Below are 21,236 nucleotides of genomic sequence, written 5' to 3' on the forward strand. Positions count from 1 at the left end.
TTTTTAAGAGATAGGAACAACTTGATAAAAAGTACTATTATCACCACACTCATTTGTCAGATGAAAAAACCAAGTAGCTAAATTAAATATTAAATGTTAGGTAGCAGAAATGAGGCTTTAATTAGAAAACCCCAAGCTTTCCCTACTTCACCTCCCCACATATTTTCTTCAATTATCTTAAACACTCACATAAGTAAGATTAAAAAATAATAATAATAATAGGTCTATGCCTTTAAAGAAAACATCTAGTAGCTCTCACTTTTGTGAGATCACTCCAAGATAAAAGAGTAATATATATAATAATATTACTTTGATTTTGTCCAGCATAGCATTGGAGACCATGACTGCAAGGAGATAGCTCTTCTGTGACTTGGTCTGTGACTTCTCACAATCACTGATGCCTTTCTACCTTGAACCCAAGGAAAGCAAACTGAAGACCAAAAACTTCTACAACTTTGATGCTCTACTTCAGTCTTCTACTTGATTGCTGAAATGATTGTCCTTTTCAGTATTTATTTTCTGTCCACTTTCTATTAGGGTTCACAGCTTGATACTAATAAAAATTAATCTTAAAATCTTGTTCCATCCACCCATTCAAGCATCCACCCATCCATTCACCCATCTATTCCTCAATGACTTCTATAAAAGGTTTAAGTAGACCCTTAATGTTAACTCATTTTATTGGTCTTTCTCACAGGTATTGTCTCTGCTACAAGAGAAACTGCTTTGGGGCATATGCCAACTTTTTTTTTAAGGCAATATGCTAATAGAAAAGAAGCAGGTGGTTCAGAAATGAGAGCATTTAGCACTGGTAAGCATTCATAACCAAAATTCACTAATGAAAGAGTTTTTTAAAGATGGTTTTTAAATGTTCAGGATACTTAATAGATTGTGAATTTTTAAGTTTCCAAAGGCAGTTGAAACTCACAAAGAGGCTACGAGTAGAAATTACTTACATCTTATATATAAGAACATGGAAAAAGAAAAAGGGCCAAGTGATTTATACATGGGACCCAAAATGTAGCAACCCAAGCCAGGACTTAGAATTCCTCACTATGACTTTTGTACTAAGATTATTAAGCTCAGCTGCTGCCTTCAATATTTGGTTCCATAGACATTGAAAGCATTTTACTTTGGCATTTCTGTAATATGGCACCATTAATAGCTGTCTTCACCCATAATACCCTAATTAAACAACTATCTTTGGGGCCGGTTGTATACATAATGAAGGGGCAACAGCCTAGTTCCTAGTAACTAAGTAAAAATTTAGGTTATGCCATTTTTTTCTTGCATTTTCTTGATTTAGAAGTTAAACCATGCTCACATTTCCAATTTCGCCAAGTCTGTATCTTTCTGAAACAAGCACAAAATCTCAAGAAGCACAAATGTTTCTACCTCCAAATCTACTCTTTTATCACTTTTGAAAAATAAAGCAGTCAATCTAATGATTTCACAAACTTGTAGTATGTGATTTTCACCTGTTTAGACAAAAGGTTTTCCAAAGTATGATCCAATTAATGTTAGGCTGAAAGAGAATAAACCCTATATTAAAAACAAAATTAATTTATTTGCTCTTTGTACCAAAATACCTCAAGAATAAAAATACTGAACTCAACTATAATTAGACCTAACGAAATAGGGAGTTTTAAAAATTTAATGTACTTCAGAAAGCATATAAAATTGAAAACATCACAAAACCAAGAATGTTGTCATAAAACAAATTTATTTTAAAAATCAATATCTTGCATTTCAGATATACAGATGTATCTTTTACCAGAAGGTGAAAGCACCTTTTCCAGAATCTGCTTCCAGCAGAATCAATACTGATTTCGAAACTGGTTGCTTAGGTCTTGGAGCTCTGTCACTAAGGTGTCCATAGCTGTTATGTCATCAGCTAATTCCCTGGACATTTCTCCAGTTGCCACATCTGTAAAAAGTTGCTGTAATATAAAAAACAAAGCAGAAGTATTAAAACAACACAAATTTCTTTAAAATAAAATAGATACAGAGTATAGAGTTAAAAAACCTTTTGCATAATAATACTATACAATTATAATAGCAATGGTAGCATCTTTTTCTGTTCACTAGCCTAGAAATGTACAAGCTAAAATAATTAAAGGGCGAATCAAAACAACATGCCTGAACTTATAAATTCAAATGAGCTCTGCTCTTCAAAGCATTTGCCTAAATTCTGATTATTCATTTCAATGTTATAGGATGGTTTTTGAATGAACAGACATAATTCAACCAAACAAAATGAGTTTATTTATTGTGTATGCAAGCAAAACAAATATATTCTATATTCAAATTCATATAAATCGTACCCTTTATGCTACTTATTTGAAAATTAATTTCGCTTAGGCCTCAGAGACCACAAAGATTATCCTAGCAAAAAAGTCCAGCAAAATAAAAATAACTGTGTCCTCTCCCTGAAAAAGGAATTGCCTTGGGAGGTTTATATTTCAATAATGCTACCATAGCTGAAAACATTTGGAAATGCCTCTCCAGGAACTGCCTGCTGAGCCAACATAGGCCCCCAAGAAAATCAACTTCAGGATTTTATGACCCCATTGTATGTGTATGTGTGCACACGTGTGCAGGTATGTACATGCGACTGTGTATATGTTTTATTCAGAAATATCATTTATGTAGCTTGCCAAATATCTGTTTCATTGGATTTGACTATACGATTTGTACAGCATTTCATAATAAAATGAAGTAGGAACCGCTCCAATGTCATCAGTAGAGAAAACACCTTTTAGGAAAATAATCTAGCCTCACATAGTTTTTTTGTTTTGTGTGTGGGTGTTTTTAAACTAAGAATTACAGTGCTTGCAAATCATAATCAATTGGCATCACTTCCCTGTGGGGTAAGGAGGAAGCATGGAGAAACTGAGGCTTAGAAAAAAGTGAATAATTTGCTGAGAGTCCCAAAGACTGTAAGGGGTCAAATCTGTTCTGTGTCCAGGCTCTCCAGCACTCTCATGAACAGCCCCTTCAGGCCACACTTGGCAGCAAACCTGTACAAGGACAGGGTGCGAATGGGCAGGGGAGTCACTCTGTCCTGGGAGAGCATGGACTGGATGATTTGTTAGGTGAGCCTCTAGGTACTAGGAGCTTATTTCCAGGAAGTCCCTGGCCTGGCAAGAAAAGACCTGAGATTCATTCAATTAAGCCTATTTAACATAGGCTGCAAGCAATTTAACACAGTTATTGTCATTCATTTTCAATCTTCATTTTCACTTTTTAAAGTATTCTAAAAAAGTGACTTTTTTGGAATGCCATTCAGTTTGACAAACCTAATTCATTAAATAGAAAAGGCATAAGATCTACAAAACCAGAGACTCCCAAATATATGTGAAATATGCTTCAGAGGAGGCACTGGGAAGTAATTTTTCCCATTTTTGGAGAATCCAGTTGGCATCTAATGAGAATGAAAATCTAAACACAGATGATGTTCTGGGGCTGCATTTTCATTATTTGGGAATCTACCATAATATGGGAAGGCGTGCAGTACCTGCACAGACAATACTATTCAAGTCATGCAAGTATAGATTACATAAAGTAGTAATTTATAAGAAAAATCTTTGCACAGACAAAAGGAAGCCACAGTATACCCTGAAGAAGTAAACTCCTGTGGCAGTAGTAGAAGTAAACTACTTTGATTAGATCACTGATCAAAAGTAGGAAACAACGCTCCCACTTTGGGAAGGAAAGTCACAGGAAAAAAACCCGGCTGCTCTGACTTTGAGGGAGCTCCTGTAGATTTCTAAGACACACAATTTTGAAGTTGTGCTGCCAAGCTAGGAGGAAATATAGTTCTCCTGGGTCATGCAGATAAATAGGAAAAGTGAAGTAAGTTAATTATTTAAAGAGGCAAAAATGATGCCTTGATCTGAAAAGATCAAACCATTAATAAGAACAAAAAAATACTCAGAAAGGTGGTTACAGAGTAAAAAGGTATTCAGAAGTGGCCTCCCTGTGCCAGAGACTTACTCTCAGAAGCACACCAGCATGGCACATGTATACATATGTAACTAACCTGCACATTGTGCACATGTACCCTAAAACTTAAAGTATTAAAAGAAAAAAAAAGAAGTCAAAATTACTTTGCAACCCAAGATGCAATAGTGAAAGCAAGTAAAGGCTAGAAAAGTAAGTGCTAAATTGTGCTAGAAGTTATATTTGTCCAAATTTTGCTTCCAGAGGTATAATCCAAACCTGGCTGCACAGTAAAATCACATAGGAAATTCAACAGATTTCCTGGGTCCATCCCAGACCTGAATCTACATCAGTCACAGATAGAGCCCAAGAAACAATCCAGTCTTCAATAAAGCTCCCTAAGTGATTCTTAGGCATCTCTGGCCCAGTACCGGTCCACAAGTTAGTTTTTGTGAACTAATGGCGTATTTCAGTTGTCAAACCTCAATCGCCATCTACCTTAACAATTTTGCTCAAATCCATATACCACCTACTTAATATTTTTATCTAAGTCAGTTTTTTTACTTAAGAGTCTTTCTAAAAGGAAACATTACATTGCTACTTTAAATACAAAATAAGCAATAATATTCATGAAATTATAGGCTTGATGAGCTAGTCTACTTTTTTTCTAATATGTACTGAAATGAATATATATTTAAACCAGAAGTTTACCAGTGGCATATATGCCACACTTTGGGAAAAAATGACAATAAATACAAGAGCATTGTTTTATTTTAATTTAAGGAAAGCATTAAGGGATGAATTGTAAACATTAGTTTCAAAGACTTTTTTTTTTTTTTGGGAGATGGTATCTCACTCTGTCACCCAGACTGAAGTGCAGTGGTGCAATTTCGGCTCACTGCAACCTCTGCCTCCCGGGTTCAAGAGATTCTCCTGCCTCAGCCTCCTGAGTGGCTGGGATTACAGGCACCCGCAACCATGCCCAGCTAATTTCTGTATTTTTTAGTAGAGATGGGGTTTCACCATGTTGGCCACGCTGGTCTCAAACTCCCAACCTCAAATGATCTGCCCGCCTTGGCCTCCCAAAGTGCTGGGATTACAGGCATGAGCCACTGCACCCAGCCAATTTCAAAGACTCTTAAGTCATACACATTTAGAGGGGTCTAGCCATTAGGCCAATAGTATCCTCACAACACAACCAACCATGAGGGGGCTGCTATATAAAATAAAACATGCACCTAAAATTATCACTGATGTAAAAGAAGATTTAACAGCAATAAGCTGATACTAATGACCTTTTTCTATATGACAATTCCAATTAACTCACATGTCACTCTCACCTTTGCTTTAGATAACAAGCCCCGTAAATTGAGTCGAACTGAAGAAAGCATTTGTACAGCTTCTTGGGGACTGGATTTGTTTTCACTGCATTTTATGGCCACTGGAAGATAAATATGGAGAGAAACATCCATTAAAAAGTGTTAATAATAATTCACAGGTACAAAAGCCAATTATTTAATTAGAATTTTATAGTAACAGACTTTAGAAACACTTCTACCTGGAAAGTTTTTATTTTTGAAAAATAATAATAATTATGTACATAGCTTTTCCCTTTATCCGTCTTCTTCTTCTTCTTTTTTTTTTTTTAAGATACAGGGTCTCACCCTGTCGCTCAGGCTGGAGGTGTGGCATACAGCCTTGAACTACTGGCCTCAAGCTAGCCTCCTGTTGCAGCCTCCCAAAGCACTGAGATTACAGGTGTCAGCCATTGCACCTGGCCTTTCTCTATCCTTCTTTAAGAATGATAATTTACTGCTCCAGGGAATTTTGGGAAAAACAGGTGATTTTTGGTGAGTTACAGATCACTGGGAAGAGACCCTAAACACCTATACATGCATGCATTTGAGCACACACACGCACACATGTGCATAGACAAATAAAATTAGGCAAGGAGACAAAATATTATTGAAAACAAAGTACCCACACAGACAAAAACAGATGCAGCACATCTTTGTGTGGCTTTCCATGCTACCAAGTCCCCAATGGGGACTTCACAACTGCTGATGACACAAGCCCAAGGAAGTGACATGCCAGATCTGTACAGCTCAATTCTTACTGCATTTTCATAATCAGGGTTTGAAGCACCATTCAGGAAGCACTGACAGCAACCCATGCGTCTTCATTTAGAGAACGCGACCACAACCAGGTTCTTAAGTTCCTGAGCAAGGCTTGGTATCAGCAGGGAATGGGGAAGAGTGAATCACAACTCTGCTCCCAGCATTCTGGGGAACCCATTTTCCCAAAACTTGAAATTACGAAGAAGGCATCGTTCTTCCTGGTAGAAGGCCTGGCTATTAATGCTTTATGAGAACAAGTGAAGAGCTTTGTACAAACATAATGCCCAATATCTCCCCACTGACTTGTTCTTGGTTTTGTTCCCCAAATTATGCTCACTAAATTCAAACAGACCAATAATCAGATACTCCTTTAAAATGACACTAAACAGTGCAAGGATTAAAGTCTACTTTATACTCTAGATTGTAGACCAAGGATAGAATATCAATTTTTTTTTTGAGCCAAGGTCTCACTCTGTCACCCAGGCTGGAGTGCAGTGACACAATCATGGCTCACTGCAGCCTCAACCTCCAGGATTCAAGCGATTCTCCTACCTCAGCCTCTCAAGTAGCTGGGACCACAGGTGCATGCCACCACAACCAGCTAATGTTTTAATTTTTTAATTTTTTGGTAGAGATGGGGTCTCACTATGTTGCTCAGGCTTGAACTCCTGGGCTCAAGTGATCCACCTACCTCAGCCTCCCAATTATAGGCATGAGACACCATACCCAGCCCAACAGATTTCTTTTTGCATGCAAACACTAATCAATCGGTAGAGGCTGCCTGTGCCTGGCAAAACAGAGTTCTGTCATTAATTAATATCTTCCAAGGCCAGCAAGAACTAGGTTTGACATTCCTATTTTAGAGTAATAATAAGGAATAATAATTAGACTTTGACATTTCTCATTAAAGGGTGAAAGGATGCATAGCAATTGGCAATGTTAAGCCCAGTTTCAAAAGGCAGAGTTAGCCCAGAGATAGTGGGGATTATTAGTCTGTTTCTCTTAGTAGAGGGAAGTTGTAATCACCATGGCAGCGGTATTCAAGCTGTTTAGTACCCAGCAGTTTAGATCAGAAACTGCTGTATTTCTTTTTTAATCCCTTATTTTCATTCTGACAAAAACAAAAGTAAAGCAAAAAGACAGATATACTCTATTAGTTTTCCTACTCAATCCCATTTCCAAAAGGCATTATAGACTGAGATAGAGAGAGACAGCTAGAGGCAGAGAAATAACTTGCTGTTTCAGATCATCAGAAAATCTGAAGCAGCAGTGCCTCCTCTATGTAGACTGCAGTTAAAATGCATTAACTCTTATTTTAAAAACTCCTGGATGGCAAAAAGCTAAAACACTTTAGCCCACCCTTTCCCAGAAAATAAAATAGCAGAAACTATAAATGTATATCTTCCAGACAATACAAATGAGCACACAATGACGACATTGTCATAGGGAGGCCTCAAATACTATGTCAAGGTCACAATATCTTATCAAGCTTTCTGAAGTGCATGGCTACCTTAATGATAGCAACCCAAGGAGTAAACCATGTGGAGATTTTTAAAAATGTTATGCAGTCATGCATTGCTTAATGATGGGGATACGGTGTAAGAAATGTGTGGTTAGGCAATTTTGTTGTTGTGAGAACATCATAGGGTGTACTTACACAAAACTAGATGGTATAGCCTACTATGCACCTGGCTACATGGTATATAGCCTACTACTCCTAGGCTACAACCCTGTACAGCATGTGACTGTACTGAACACTGCAGGCAATCAGAATACAATGGTAAGTATTTATCTATCTAAACATTGGGAAGGTACAGTAAAAATATGGTTTTATAATATTATGGGGCTACTGTCATATATGTGGGTCCACTGGTCACCAAAATGGGATGCTTGACTGTATTTCCTTTTCATAATTGGGTGGGGTGGAGGAACAATGTTTTGAAGAGACTCATACACAGAGAAATCCAGCTTATTCTTTGTGCACTAATGTACAAAAGTAACAAGGAAATGATTAAGATTTATCTTTGTAAATGAAAATATCATTAGAAACGAAAGCTGGGCATGCACTCAAATATGCTTAAAATGTTGTAGAAGCATGAACACATAATTCAATGATGTCAAAGGAGAACTTAAAAGAATGGACACTTGTTTTTCTTCCAAGTATTGACCTGATGGAGAAAATAATGCCAATAATAGTTTAAACCCAACTTTAAGATGCAAAATAAAGATTTTTCCTAGAGTATCTCTTCAACCTGCATATCTCTCTTTGACAGGTCTAATACCATTACTTGGTGAGTACAGAAAATATCGTGGCTTTGACTGTTACAGACCAGCAGTTCATAGAAATGCTTAGAGTTGGCAAGTTGAAGTAGGTAAGATTAATTTTTCAAAGTAAATCCCATCCTGCTAATTATGTACCTAATACATCAGTGTGGGTTTCCCCAAATATCATACTATATCCACAAAGACCAAAAGCATAAGGACTGGATCCCATCTGATCCCGCCCACCCTGAGGTCAGCAGAAGCCACATGAATTCTAACCACCCCCAAAACATCCTTCTACGGCTCTATTAGCAATTACCCCAAATTTTCTACATTGACATTCAGCTACATAGAGCTCAGCACTTCTACCTTCTCTGCCAAGTGCTAGGTGACCCAGGAAATTAGATATTTATATCCTTTAGGTCAAAGATATCAAAGGTTAAAAGTAGAATTATCAATGACTAAGCTAATTTCTAAATTGTTTGAATGTTCTGTGACTTCTTTATAAGCAAGCCAAAGTTTATCCGTGTTCTTAATTTTTCTCTTTTTAGTTTTGAGTCCCTTATCATCTATAGCTCAAGTCCTCTACTTTGGAAGGAAGAGGGTGGTGGTGAGAGGGTAGGGTATTAACATCTAAACCATGTGTGAAATACTGCTAAGTGTTTGAATGTTTTCATTTATTCTTCATGGGTAGTTATTATCCTATTCTACTGATGAGGAAAGTAAGGCTCAGAGAAGTTAAATTATTTACCCAAGGTCAACTAGCAAGCATGTGGTAGAGCTGGTCCTGGAGCTTAGGTCTCCCTGATTCTAAAGCTCTGCCATTTGCATTCTTCCTTGTTTGCTCCCTATTTGTTGTAATTATTGGTGGCAGCAAGGAAGTTAGTTAGGCAGGGAAGTAGGAGGAGAACTTTAGGATTGGTTTAAAGTCCTTGTGATTCAGTTCTTAACATTGGGGGCATCATTATTTTATTGGAACTGCATCACACACCCATATTCAAATATAAATATAAAAATGCATTAACAAATTTAACTGGCATTTTTAAAAATTAATAACTAAAAGCAATGCTTATTTGGACTGTATTTACCCAACAGGCATATAATTTTATATGTAAGGTTAAACCTCTCCTCAAACAATATCCTCTACCATTTCCCAAAGATAAGGCTTATATTTTATATTTCTTTTGTATATGCTATAGCTCTTTGCATATTGCTATGTACCCCAGAGATCTATGTGTGAGTCAAGTTAAAATTAACAGATTTCCTTAATGCTATGTAATCAACACAATGAGACTCAGTGTGGAATGAAGGTTATACAAAGTTGTAAAGATGTTTCACATCTCTAAAAAAGTTTCTAATTTCTGTTACTTACTCCAACAGAATATAAGCCTCTATCCTGTTTCTTCTTATTATTTCAAAATGCCTATTACATAGTAGGTGGTCTATGAATGTTTGCTGAATTAAATAAAACAATGTCAATATAATGAAATAATTTGATATTATTTATAATGGAACTTTACTTTTGACCAACACTGTTTTTTGTCAGTAGAAAATAAGTCAAAACATTCTATGGATATCAAATGTTACATCAAATACCATGTGCAAGTCCTAAGGCTCTTTGAACAACTTCCTTAAATGATGTAATATCTTTCTCCCAACAATTGGACTGGGTGTCACACTTGTATGCCTTTGAGAGGCACTGGAATGCCTGAGGAAAGAGAAAGAACAACATTCAGAATAACAAGTAGAATTCACATTTCAAACTCTGTTTCCTGGAAGTCATATGGAACTAATTCCAATGTGAAAAAGCAGCATCTGGGTTGTACAGCACAGTGTCTATTACTCTCATCAAAGAAGGGGTGGAAATGCACACTCAACGGCAACAAGCCGTGGCAAGAAATCAAATGGATGTACCTGGATTGAGACACTTCCCTGTAACCAGAAAAATATAAAGGCCAGGTTTGGAAATCTGTAAATGTACAGATTTTCTCAGCATTTGTAGCCATCAGTTTAAAAAACCTGTTTAGAGAATGAGGCATGAACTTGGTTAAAACAATGAAATTGCTGGTAGATATATGTAATCTCACAGATGTTTAATGCACCCTCTTTCAAATCCTTGAGGGAGAAGTCACAGGTCAGAGAATTCTGGGTACTCTTAATTCCATATATGCAAGAAAGTCCATAATTCAAGGAGAAATGGAAGGATATGAAAGTAGGGTGTGCATGTGTGCAGGTGATACATGTTCCCTGGGCTGACAAGGCCACGGTGGAAGCCAGCTGTGTGGATTGAGGGAGGAGAGAATGGCTAAGAATCCCACAGATTAGCTGTGCGTGGCTAATTCCAAACCCACGCAAGGAGTACATTTGATTTGTTGTGGGTGTTTTGAAAAGAAACATAAAACAATTATTCCAACCTTGGAAACTCTGCAGGCTCCTTTAAGTTCTAAGATAAGAGGCTAAAGGCGTAACTTGAGTGGAACTGGTGTTCTATCACACTTGTGAGAAAGGGCAGGGCAACCTTTGTAAAAGTATTATATGTTTTGACTTAAAAGTTCTCTTCCAAGATCTTTATCTTGTTCCTTTTTCTCTTTTCTTTTCCTAGTCCCCATATCAGATCTAAACACTCCTTCTGTCCTTGTACCCATCTACCATAGTCTTTAGCAATGTGCCTGCAGAAACGGGTACAGAGTAAATAACAAAAGCCAACTCTTTGCTGCAGATTTAGTAGGGGTGGCCATTTCAAGAGGCCCTTTTGCAGGAAACAGGGAACAACTATGTAAGAAAACTTCATGGAAAATAAAAAGATGAATGTTACAAGTTTTAACCAGCCCACAATTCAAAGTACGTAGGTTAAAGACTCTGAATCAGAACTGAACTCAAGCATACTAATCTTATCTTTCAGATTGTTAAACTCTTCCTCCACCCATCAAAAAAGTAGATCTACTACACACATGTTCAAACAAAAGGCAAGGACTCAGGAGGAACGAAGGACTTGCCTTTTCATTTTCATCAGGCTTTTCACTCTGCCCATTTCCATATACGTGGGCATACAGCCTCCAGATTTCTCCATCATTTGTCACTCTTGAAGTCACTCTGCCAAATAACTCCTGCAGCTTTCCTTTGAGGCCAGTTGCGACATCTCCACTTCGATCAGTCATCCCATCAATCACTGCCCTGACTAGAATTTTAAGGACCTTAAAAATGCACAGAAGAAACTGGTAAGTTAGAAACCAACAAACAATAACAAAAACAAAGAGCTATCTCACCAGCATCAAAGACAATGACAATGAAAAACCTTATGAAACTTGTTAAGAGTATCACCTTTAAGCTTTTGAAAATCAAAATAAAATTCAATCCTGAAGCACTCTCTAGGATCTCATGGTGACTACCTCTCTGATGTCCCTTCAAAAGCTTCTGGAGAGGGTTCTTCTTTCATTCAAAGGGCCCCATGTTTGGTGCTTGGCTCTTCTCAACTGGGACATTCTCTCTGAATGATTGGATCCACACCTACAGCTTCATATATATTGCTGAGTTGGCTTCACTAGTGTCTATGCAGCTCCAGCCAGATTCCCCTCTGGAGCTCCAGGACTGTGCACCTCAATACCTACCAGACAGGTTACACCGACATCCCTCTCCACCTATCCAAAGTGAAACACAGATCTCAAATTGCTCTTCTCCCTGTAATCTCTAGGTGAGCCTATCCACACAGTTCCCAAAGCCAATAACCTGAGCATCAACCTAGATTCTCTCCCACTTCTGCCACAACTACTAATTTGATTTTCAACATTCCTAACGTTGATTTGTTTGATTTTCAACCTTCCCAATGTTTTCAACATTCCTAATGTCCCATTTAGGACAACAATGAAAACAACATTGTTGAAAACAATCCTAAATACAGCTTCTCCTACCTTAGTTCAGGCCTCATTAACTTCAATCTGGGCTGCTATAATAACCTTCTAACTCTGCTTAAAGAGGTCCTAGCCGCTCCTAATTACTAAATGATAAACTGCTAGTGCATTTGCATTAGGCATGCGAAGTATCTAGCAAGTATCTCTTCTCTTTCCAACTACCTCAGGTTGGCTCACCATTTTTTTTTTTTTTTTTTTTTTTTTTGAGATGGAATCTTACTCTGTTGCCCAGGCTGGAGCGCAGTGGGTGTGATCTCAGCTCACCACAACTTCCGCCTCCCAGGCTCAACTGATTCTCCTGCCTCAGCCTCCCAAGTAGCTGGGACTATAGGTGAGCGCCACCATGCCTGGCTAATTTTTGTATTTTTAGTAGAGATGGGGTTTCACTATGTTGGCCAGGCTGGTCTTGAACTCCTGACCTCGTAACCCGCCTGCCTTGGCCTCCCAAAGTGCTGGATTACAGGCATGAGACACTGTGCCCGGCCTAACTTCTTGGCTATCTTATTATCATCAGTCAGCCTTTACACATTCTATCCCAGATGCTTTGAATGCTAAGAGATGGATTAAATTGCAGTCTGCAGCAGGTTATATTATAAAAAGGCACATCTGTCATATCTACATTAGGCTGTGTATCTGAAGGCACAGAACACACAACCTCAATCTTCCACTCCTTTGATGGTGGGACACCAAAAGAACCAGCCTGAGGAAAGTACTATAACACCATGCTAGTCAGTGCAGTCCATGGACCGACAGCACTGGCATCAGAGCTTGTTAGAAATGCAGAATCCTGGATAACAATGCTGATCCATCTTGGACCAAGATTCTGCATTTCCAACAAGCTCCCAGGTGATGCTGATGTTGACGGTCTGTAGGGCACACTTTGAGAAGCAAGGCTCCAAGAGACAGCTGCCCACATCTTTATTTTTACCGCGAACTGCAGGGGGAGGATGGCATTTTATCATTTTGTATCACCAGTGTTTAATATAGTGCCTGGCATATTGCAATTGCACTGACTCAATAAATAATTGTGCCTGAAAGACTGAATGAATACACCTCTTTCAGAAAGCGTAGCTGAGAGAAATGCAACCAGTGTGAGATCTTGCTGTCTCCTCCTAGAACATTCTGATCCGTGTACGAGATGTGGCTGAGGAGTAGGGGCTCCTCTGGAACATGGATACTTTTAGGAATGTGAACTCAGACTCATGGTCCTAATTATATACAGTGATAAAAGAAGACAGAAAATTCAGTTGTGCTTTTTTTTTCTTGTTTGGACAAGGTACATCATCTCTGTCTGTAAATTCACATTACAATCCCACATGTGTACTTTTGACTCTGAAAGTAATGAAATTCATATTACAATCCCACTGGTGTTTTAAATCTGAAAGTAACAATGCAGAAGAAACAGTACTGCTTGTTTCAAGTGATCATTCCATAAGAATGTCAGGTATTAACATGTTTTGAAAAAGATGGTCTATTAAAATAGTTACTAACATGTACAAATGAAACACACTAATGAGTGATACTTTGCTTCTTCTGGAATCCCACAGTTGGCTCAACATCCTATCCCTTCACTTTAGCCTACTGGGGAGACGATGTGGGGAGAGAAAGCTTTTGGTGTTCTTGCCAATAAAAATGAAGAGCTGTAGTGCTGGCATTAAGGAGGGAAAAAGTTGGTCAAGTGAGTGTGTGCCTCCTCTGTGTATGTGTGTGTGTTTGCAGGGGCATGAAGGGAACTGCAGAAGGGCAGGGAGGTGAAGCATCTGTCTGTCGTGGGGGGTAGACAGGGGATGGAACTGTAGGTAGGGCAGATACTGAATGCTTCTGCCCAGTTCATATGCAGATACCACCAGAAGAGAGAGGAGGGAGGCAATAACTAATTTGTTTCACGCTCCCCATCTGCATGTTCAATGGCCAGTGAAATAGCTAGGCCTGGAGCTTAGAAAAGAGTTCCACATTGGAGGAATAGATAACGACAGTCATTGAGGGTCATGGCAGATATTGCCTAAAGAGACTGTGTTGGGCAAGAATAAGGCTGAGGATAGAATCTTAAAGAACACAACATTTAAGAAGAGGGCAAGCAGGCTGGGCATAGTGGCTCACACCTGTAATCCCAGCACTTTGGGAGGCAGAGGCGGGCGGATCACCTGAGGTCAGGGGTTCAAGACCAGCCTGGCCAACATGGTGAAACCCTGTCTCTACTAAAAATACAAAAAAATTAGCAGGGTGTGGTGGTGGGTACCTGTAATCCCAGCTACTCCGGAGGCTGAGGCAGGAGAATCACTTGAACCCAGGAGGTGGAGGTTGCAGTGAGCCGAGATTACGCCACTACATGCCAGCCTGGATAACAAGAGTGAAACTCTGTCTCCAAAAAAAAAAGAGGAAAAGAGGGCAAGTAGAAGTAGAGAACTCACTCATCAAACTGAAAAGGAGTGGCCAGAAAGGTAAGAAACTGATGTCATGGAAACCAAGGAAGGAGAAAGTTACAAGGAAAGTAGATCTACAAAGGATCAGGAATGGAAGATTCCACCGGATTTGGCAATCATTAAGGGTGAGTGACCATAATCCAGAACCAAAGCCAGAACAAGCAAGGCAGGAGAGATCATGATTTCAGACAAGAGGCTTAAAAAGAAAGAAAAAACATAAAAACCAAGACGATTATTAACATCACAAAAAATGAAGAGAAACCCCCCCATAATCATAGTATCCTATAATACTAATTTTCAATATCCTTTGCATAGGCATTTAGTGTATTTGTTTAACCAAAATTGTTAACATAAATATATTAGGATGATGAGAAAGAGAAGTAGTGGAAGTGCCAGTATGACAGTTCTTATCTATTATAAGAAGATAAGAAGTCAACAAATAATGCCTCGTTTTGTTTAATTAAAAAAAGCAGCAATATAATAACTATTAATATGAAATATGGAAATGTGCAAGTAGCAGAAGAGATGCTAAAGGGTTTCTCCTTTTTTGGGAGAAGGATTTTGAAGAGTAAGGAGGGGTAAAGAAGGAAATTGGTATACTTCGTACTGAGGCTTTTACTATTATTTGGCTTGTAAAACTATATACCTGTTATTTTAATATACATTTAAAAACAGAGAAAAAGCAGACATAAATGCATTCAAAGATTGGCAAAGAAGAAGAAAAACATGATGACACACATGAATATTCATTTATTAGACTTGCCTTTAATGTCCCATAGTGGTGATTACCCTGAGGGTATTTGGGGGTGGTGGTGACTAAAAGAAGGACGGGAGGGTTTGGGAAATATGGGGAGTGCTGGTAATGCTCTGACTCACCTGGTTACACAGGTATTTTCTCTTCAAGAAAAAAAAAATTCTTATGTTTACTTATGATTTGTATACTTTTCTGTACGTACACTACATTTCAATAAAAATTAATTTAAAATTATTCCCTGTACTTAAGAAAACCTCATAAAGTAAAAATATGTAGTGTTATTTAAGTACATTAATAAATGAAGCTAATATTCAATCTTAAAAAGTGGTTCTAGAGTGATATCAATTTTTTTTTTTTTGAGACAAAGTCTTGCTGTCGGTCAAGCTGGAGTGCAGTGGCGCGATCTCGGCTCACTGCAACCTCCGCCTCTCGGTTCAAGCGATTCTCCTGCCTCTCCTGAGTAGCTGGGACTACAGGCGCGTGCCACCATGCCCAGCTAATTTTTTCTGTATTTTTAGTAGAGATGGGGTTTCACCATGTTAGCCAGGATGGTCTTGATCTCCTGACCTCGTGATCTGCCCACCTCAGCCTCTGATAACAATTATTTTTAAAAACCATTACAGTAATTGTATAACTTACTGGCTAATATTATCATTTTTATTCTCATTAAGTCAGAAAATTCAAATTCTGGTTATCCAGACTGACCGCAAAAGCAGTAACTTTTAATGTAACATATATATAACCTTTCTTTAGAAAATAGATATTTGAGATTAAAAGGAGTAAAGAGTGTTACGATAGTATTTCTTTGATTAAATGAATCACCCATGAGTACAATTTCCTCTTGGGTAGTCTACAAATTTACCAGCACTACACCCTTTGCCTCATCAAAAGTGAAAAAAAAATTTAAATAGGTGAATGTTTTTATCCATTGTTACATGTAAATTGTTATGAGTAATTAACCTATGAGCAACAAGTCAAAACTATAAATTACTACATATGTAATAAGTGGCTCAAGAGTAGAAAATTGAAGTTTAAGATTTTAGAGGTGGAATGACTCTTGGGGAAACAGGACCCAAGATATAGCCACAGGGATGGGCTGTCACTGAAATAAAGACTAAGGCCTCTGTTATGTCCAAAGTACTGGAGATATTATCTGCCTAAACACCAAGTATCAAGATCAGCTAGATCTAGAATGGAGAGGAGGATACATAGTTGCTGAAGTACATCATGAACATGGGGAAGGGACTAGGAGCCTGGTAAATAGCAGTAATGAGCACAGGCTTTCTGTCCACTACATTACAGAACTGTTCCATCAAAGGGGCCAATATATAGGTAAGAGGTTTGAAAAGTGTGAAGCAATATAAACACATAAGCTATTATGATTATCATTGATCCTCAACTACCTTACTCTGTTGGAAGTGGACAATAACACCCACATTGCCGGCTCACTCACTGTACTGCCCTGCCCGTTAGCTCACTTCCATGTTTCCTTATGGTTCAAAACAGAACCCAAACAGAATTCACCACCATGGTGTCAGCCCTTGATACCTCCCTACTACTTCTGCTGTGAGCACTCGCTTTGTGCCAAGCCCTGTGCTAAGCACGTGACCTACCTGATTTCATTAAATTCTCACAATAACCCTAGGAAGAAGGTACTTTATTACCCCTACTTTACAAATAAAAAACCTGAGGCTTAAAGAGGTAAAACAAACTTTCTCATGGTTACACAGCAAGTGAGTCATGAAGCTGGATTCTGATCACCAGTGACCTGTGACTCCTGAGCTTAGATAAGGATGAGGAGATGAAAACAATGAGGTAGATAACACCTCTTACATATATAGCCCTTCCTATGTGCCACATGCTCTATGAGCACATGTAACCCACCCAACAACCCTACGAGGATGATGCTATTTTTATGTGCATTGTGCAGATAAACTGGAGCACAGAGGAGCTGAAGAACCTCTCCCAGGTCATACCTAGGGAAAGCAGGCTTCAGGCTTGAATGTGAATTCAGTCTGAGTCCTGGATCCTGTTATCAAGCATTTGCTACATTAATTTACAAAGCACAGTTCCCCTCTCCTCTTTCTTCCTTTCTATTATGTTCTTTTACATTGGAAAGGTTTCTCTTTTATGAAATATGTATGCTGGTAACTTTTATCATTTCTTTGCTAAATCTCGAATCAACCAGAACCAGAATGGGTTTTGTTTTTGTAATTTTTTTTTTTAATTAGAATTTCCCCCATGTCAGAGCTAATACAAAATTTAAAAAAGAAAATTCTTATTGGGTTCATCGGCCAATCACAAACACTACTAACATTAGAATAAATTTCTTTCTAATCTTTTTATTATGTGTAAGTTTTATAATACCATATAAACTGTTTTATCTCCTTTTTCACTGTAACATTATGCTTATTGGGTCCATCGGCCAATCACAAACATTACTAACAGAGTAAATTTCTTTCGAATCTTTTTATTATGTGTAAGTTTCATAATATAATATTACGTAAACTGTTTTATCTTCCTTTTTCACTGTAACATTAGGCTATAGAATTTTTTTCATGTTTTCCACATACCCTTTAAGTATAGTATTTTGATAGATTCAAGATATTCCACTGGGTTGATAGACCATAATCTATTTAGCAATTCCCCTGCGCTTAGATCACTAGGCTGTTTCCATGTGCTGCCACCGTTATCAGTAGCAGTATAAATAAAACACTTTAGTGCATATCTTTGTGCCTAAAGACTTTTTTCATACCGAACCTTTCCTTAGGTTAGAATTCCAGGAACGGAATTATGGAGTTAAGAGAATAAATATTTTAAGACTCGAGATAAATGAGGTATTCTCTAAAAGGGCTAAATCAAATTAGGTGCCAATGAATAGTACTGTGTATGAAAATGTCATTTAATTGCATATTACCAGCACTGAGTATATAAATATTTTTTAATCTTTGATATTTTACTCTACAAAAGGTATATGCAGCCATTATTCTGAACTATGTTTCTTTCATTATTAGTTAAGTTAAACTTTTCCATTTCCTTAAACATTTCCAAATGTTTATGGACTAAATATATTTCCTTTCTAAGAAATTTACATTTTTTTCTTTTTTTTTTTTTTTAATTGAGATGGAGTCTCGCTCTGTTGCCCAGGCTGGAGTGCAGTGGCACAATCTCGGCTCACTGCAACCTCCACTGCCAGAGTTCAAGCGATTCTCATGCCTCAGCCTCCCGAGTAGCTGGGACTAGAGATACATGCCACCACGCCCGGCTAATTCTTCGTATTTTTAGTAGAGATGGGTTTTCGTCATGTTGGCCAGGCTGGTTATTCCTGACCTCAGGTGATCCACCAATCTTAGCCTCCCAAAGTGCTGGGATTACAGGCATGAGCCACCGTGTCCGGCCTACATTTTTTTCTTATTTTGTACTGAACTCGTTTTTCCCCAGTGTGAAGTTTTATTGTTAATCTTCATTATAAACGAACACAAGTTGCCAACTCCTTCTGAATCCTAACCTTTCACAACATCAACCTTGCTTGAAAAAAGAGAAAGTTAACGATCTGAAAAAGTACAGTAAAACATGTGAGAAACCCTGGGGAGACAGAAGTGGGTTGGATCCTAATACGGTGGAGAACATAGCTCAGGTGGAAAAGTACTAGGTGCCAAGGTTCACAGATGGGCTAAGAAAAGTGTTTATCTGTCCCTTTTTCTTCCACATCCTACTATCCATGACATTTACCATCAGCATAGAGAGACTGAAACAGCAGTGCCAGCCCAGTGCAAGGCAGGGACCATACGTGCACATCAAAGCAGAAGACCAGGATAGGGTGGAGAGCAGACAGCAAGGGATTGGGCAGCCTGGCCGGCGCCTAAGGGTGCCCTTCTACTTTGCCCTCCACTCACTGAGGTTAGATAACTACTCAGGAAGATGGGCATTGGAAAAGAGCAATGTCTAGTGAAGGTAAGGGAGGTTTCCTGAGGAACCAGGCCACTTGGTGGTGGTGGGAGGTGGCAGTGGCAAAATGTATCCAACGGGTGAGCTCCCCCTATGGCCCAGCCTCACCAGGAAGGTCACAAGTTAGGTCCTGGGCTTTAGCCCCTCCCATCAAGTACATATTACCAGTTGAACAGACAATACCCCAGGGAAATATGAGCCAACAGGAAAAAAATTAAGACTTCCAAAAGTACAACCATGATAAAATAAACAAATTGAACAGCCTATGTGAAAAAGAGTTAAAGGGTCATGTGCAGAAAATCTTGTAACTTGTTTTTATAATATGTATTCTCAGGAAGGTGAGAAGAAAACCAAGGGAATAGATGAGCCCCCTTGGGTAGCAATATATATAGGGAAGAAAAATAATGTGAGGACTGAACTTGGGGTTGTTCTCACAGAGAAAGGAAGATGAGGATGAGTCTGCAAAGAAGATTAGGATGCAGCAGCTGGTATGATAAGAAGTGTGGAATTCTGGAAGCCAACAGAGAAGAAAGGAGAAAGCAATGGTGTTTAATATTGCTGGAAACCTGAGAACCAGCAACTGTCCACTGGATGTGGCAAGCCAGAACTTGACAACAGCACTCTAAGTGGACTAGGGGAGATAAAACTGCAATGGCGTAAGTTCCAAAGAGAATGAGGAGAGGAAGCAGAAATAATGTGGAGAGATGCCTGTCTTGAGGCATTGACTACAAAAAGAGCACCAGAGAAATGGGGGTAATGATAGAAGAAAAGTAAGTTTTAAAAATTATTTATACATAGTTTAAAACATTGGTAACTTTTAAAAACTAGGTAACTTTTAAAAACTTTTAAAAACTAGGTAACTTTTAAAAAGTTTAAAAAATTGGTAACTTTAAAAAACTAAATAAATGCATTTAGTGATATTTTCCCCTTTGTACTGTAACAAGTTATAAGGGTAAATTTTAATCCATGATGTTTATAAGGAAAGGCCCACTTGCCTTTTCATCTGAAAACTAAATCTAACAGTCTACTCCAAAGATAATTCTTTAATCTCTGTTTTTTTTTTCCTTAGGGTTCTGGACACCCTTGCGGATCTAATGAGAGTTTTCCAACCTCTTTCTAGAATATGCATATATCCATATACACAAATTCTTTCAGGGTATGTCAGGGAATGTCATAATCTGCTGAAGACTAAAAACAGAAACTTCTCACAAATCCTAATTTGTCCCACATGACCTGGGATTCCAGTCTTATCTCCCAATATTGTATATGACTAAGTTTCTGTCTCTTTTGAAAAGTGTTATTAGTTTTCCATCAACTCCCTTCCTAGTCTCATCAGCTCTTTTGTCACTTCCAGATGTTCAAATCTCTGGTGGTGTTCACTAAAGGCAAGACTTTCATAGGAGTGGTTGAGGTCTTTCTGGTCTTCCCTTGGTGTAACTCTGTGCCTGTCACCTCTGCTACCACTAACAGCTCCCAGTGAGGTATTGGATCTACTCCCCTCTTCATGAACACCGCTATTCCCAATCCTACTGCTACAGCTGTTTTCTTCCTGAAATATAGCACACAAAAGCTGTGGTGGGCTGAATAACATTCCCCCAAAATTCATGTGCACCCAGAACCTCAGAATCTGACCTGAAATAGGGTCTTTGCAATGTAACTAGTTAAGATGAGGTGTCATTCTGGACTAGGGTTGGCCTAATTCCAATGACTTCTTCCTCAGAAGAAGGGAACACACAGAAGAGAGGAGGTGAAAATGGAGGCAGTGATTGGAGTTAGGCTGCCACAGCCGAGGAACGCCAGGAGCCACAAGAAGCTGGAAGAGGTGCAGAAAGACTATTCCCTAGCATCTGCAGAGGAACATGGCCAAGTCAACACCTTGATT

The 21,236-nt window shown here is 38.5% G+C and overlaps 1 protein-coding gene across 1 annotated transcript in view; it reads right to left on the bottom strand.

The window, feature by feature from the left end:
* Positions 1-1,705: 1,705 nt before the first annotated feature.
* The window catches only part of TTC27 (tetratricopeptide repeat domain 27), a 203,055-nt gene continuing 183,524 nt past the window's right edge, over positions 1,706-21,236 (bottom strand). Inside the window, 4 exon segments of the mRNA NM_001133856.1 lie at positions 1,706-1,940; positions 5,283-5,383; positions 9,918-10,029; positions 11,318-11,515. Of these exon segments, the coding sequence (NP_001127328.1) occupies positions 1,818-1,940; positions 5,283-5,383; positions 9,918-10,029; positions 11,318-11,515 (534 nt within the window). The 3' untranslated portion in view covers positions 1,706-1,817.

Source organism: Pongo abelii, chromosome 12, assembly GCF_028885655.2.
Source record: "Pongo abelii isolate AG06213 chromosome 12, NHGRI_mPonAbe1-v2.0_pri, whole genome shotgun sequence".
NCBI lineage: Eukaryota > Metazoa > Chordata > Mammalia > Primates > Hominidae > Pongo > Pongo abelii.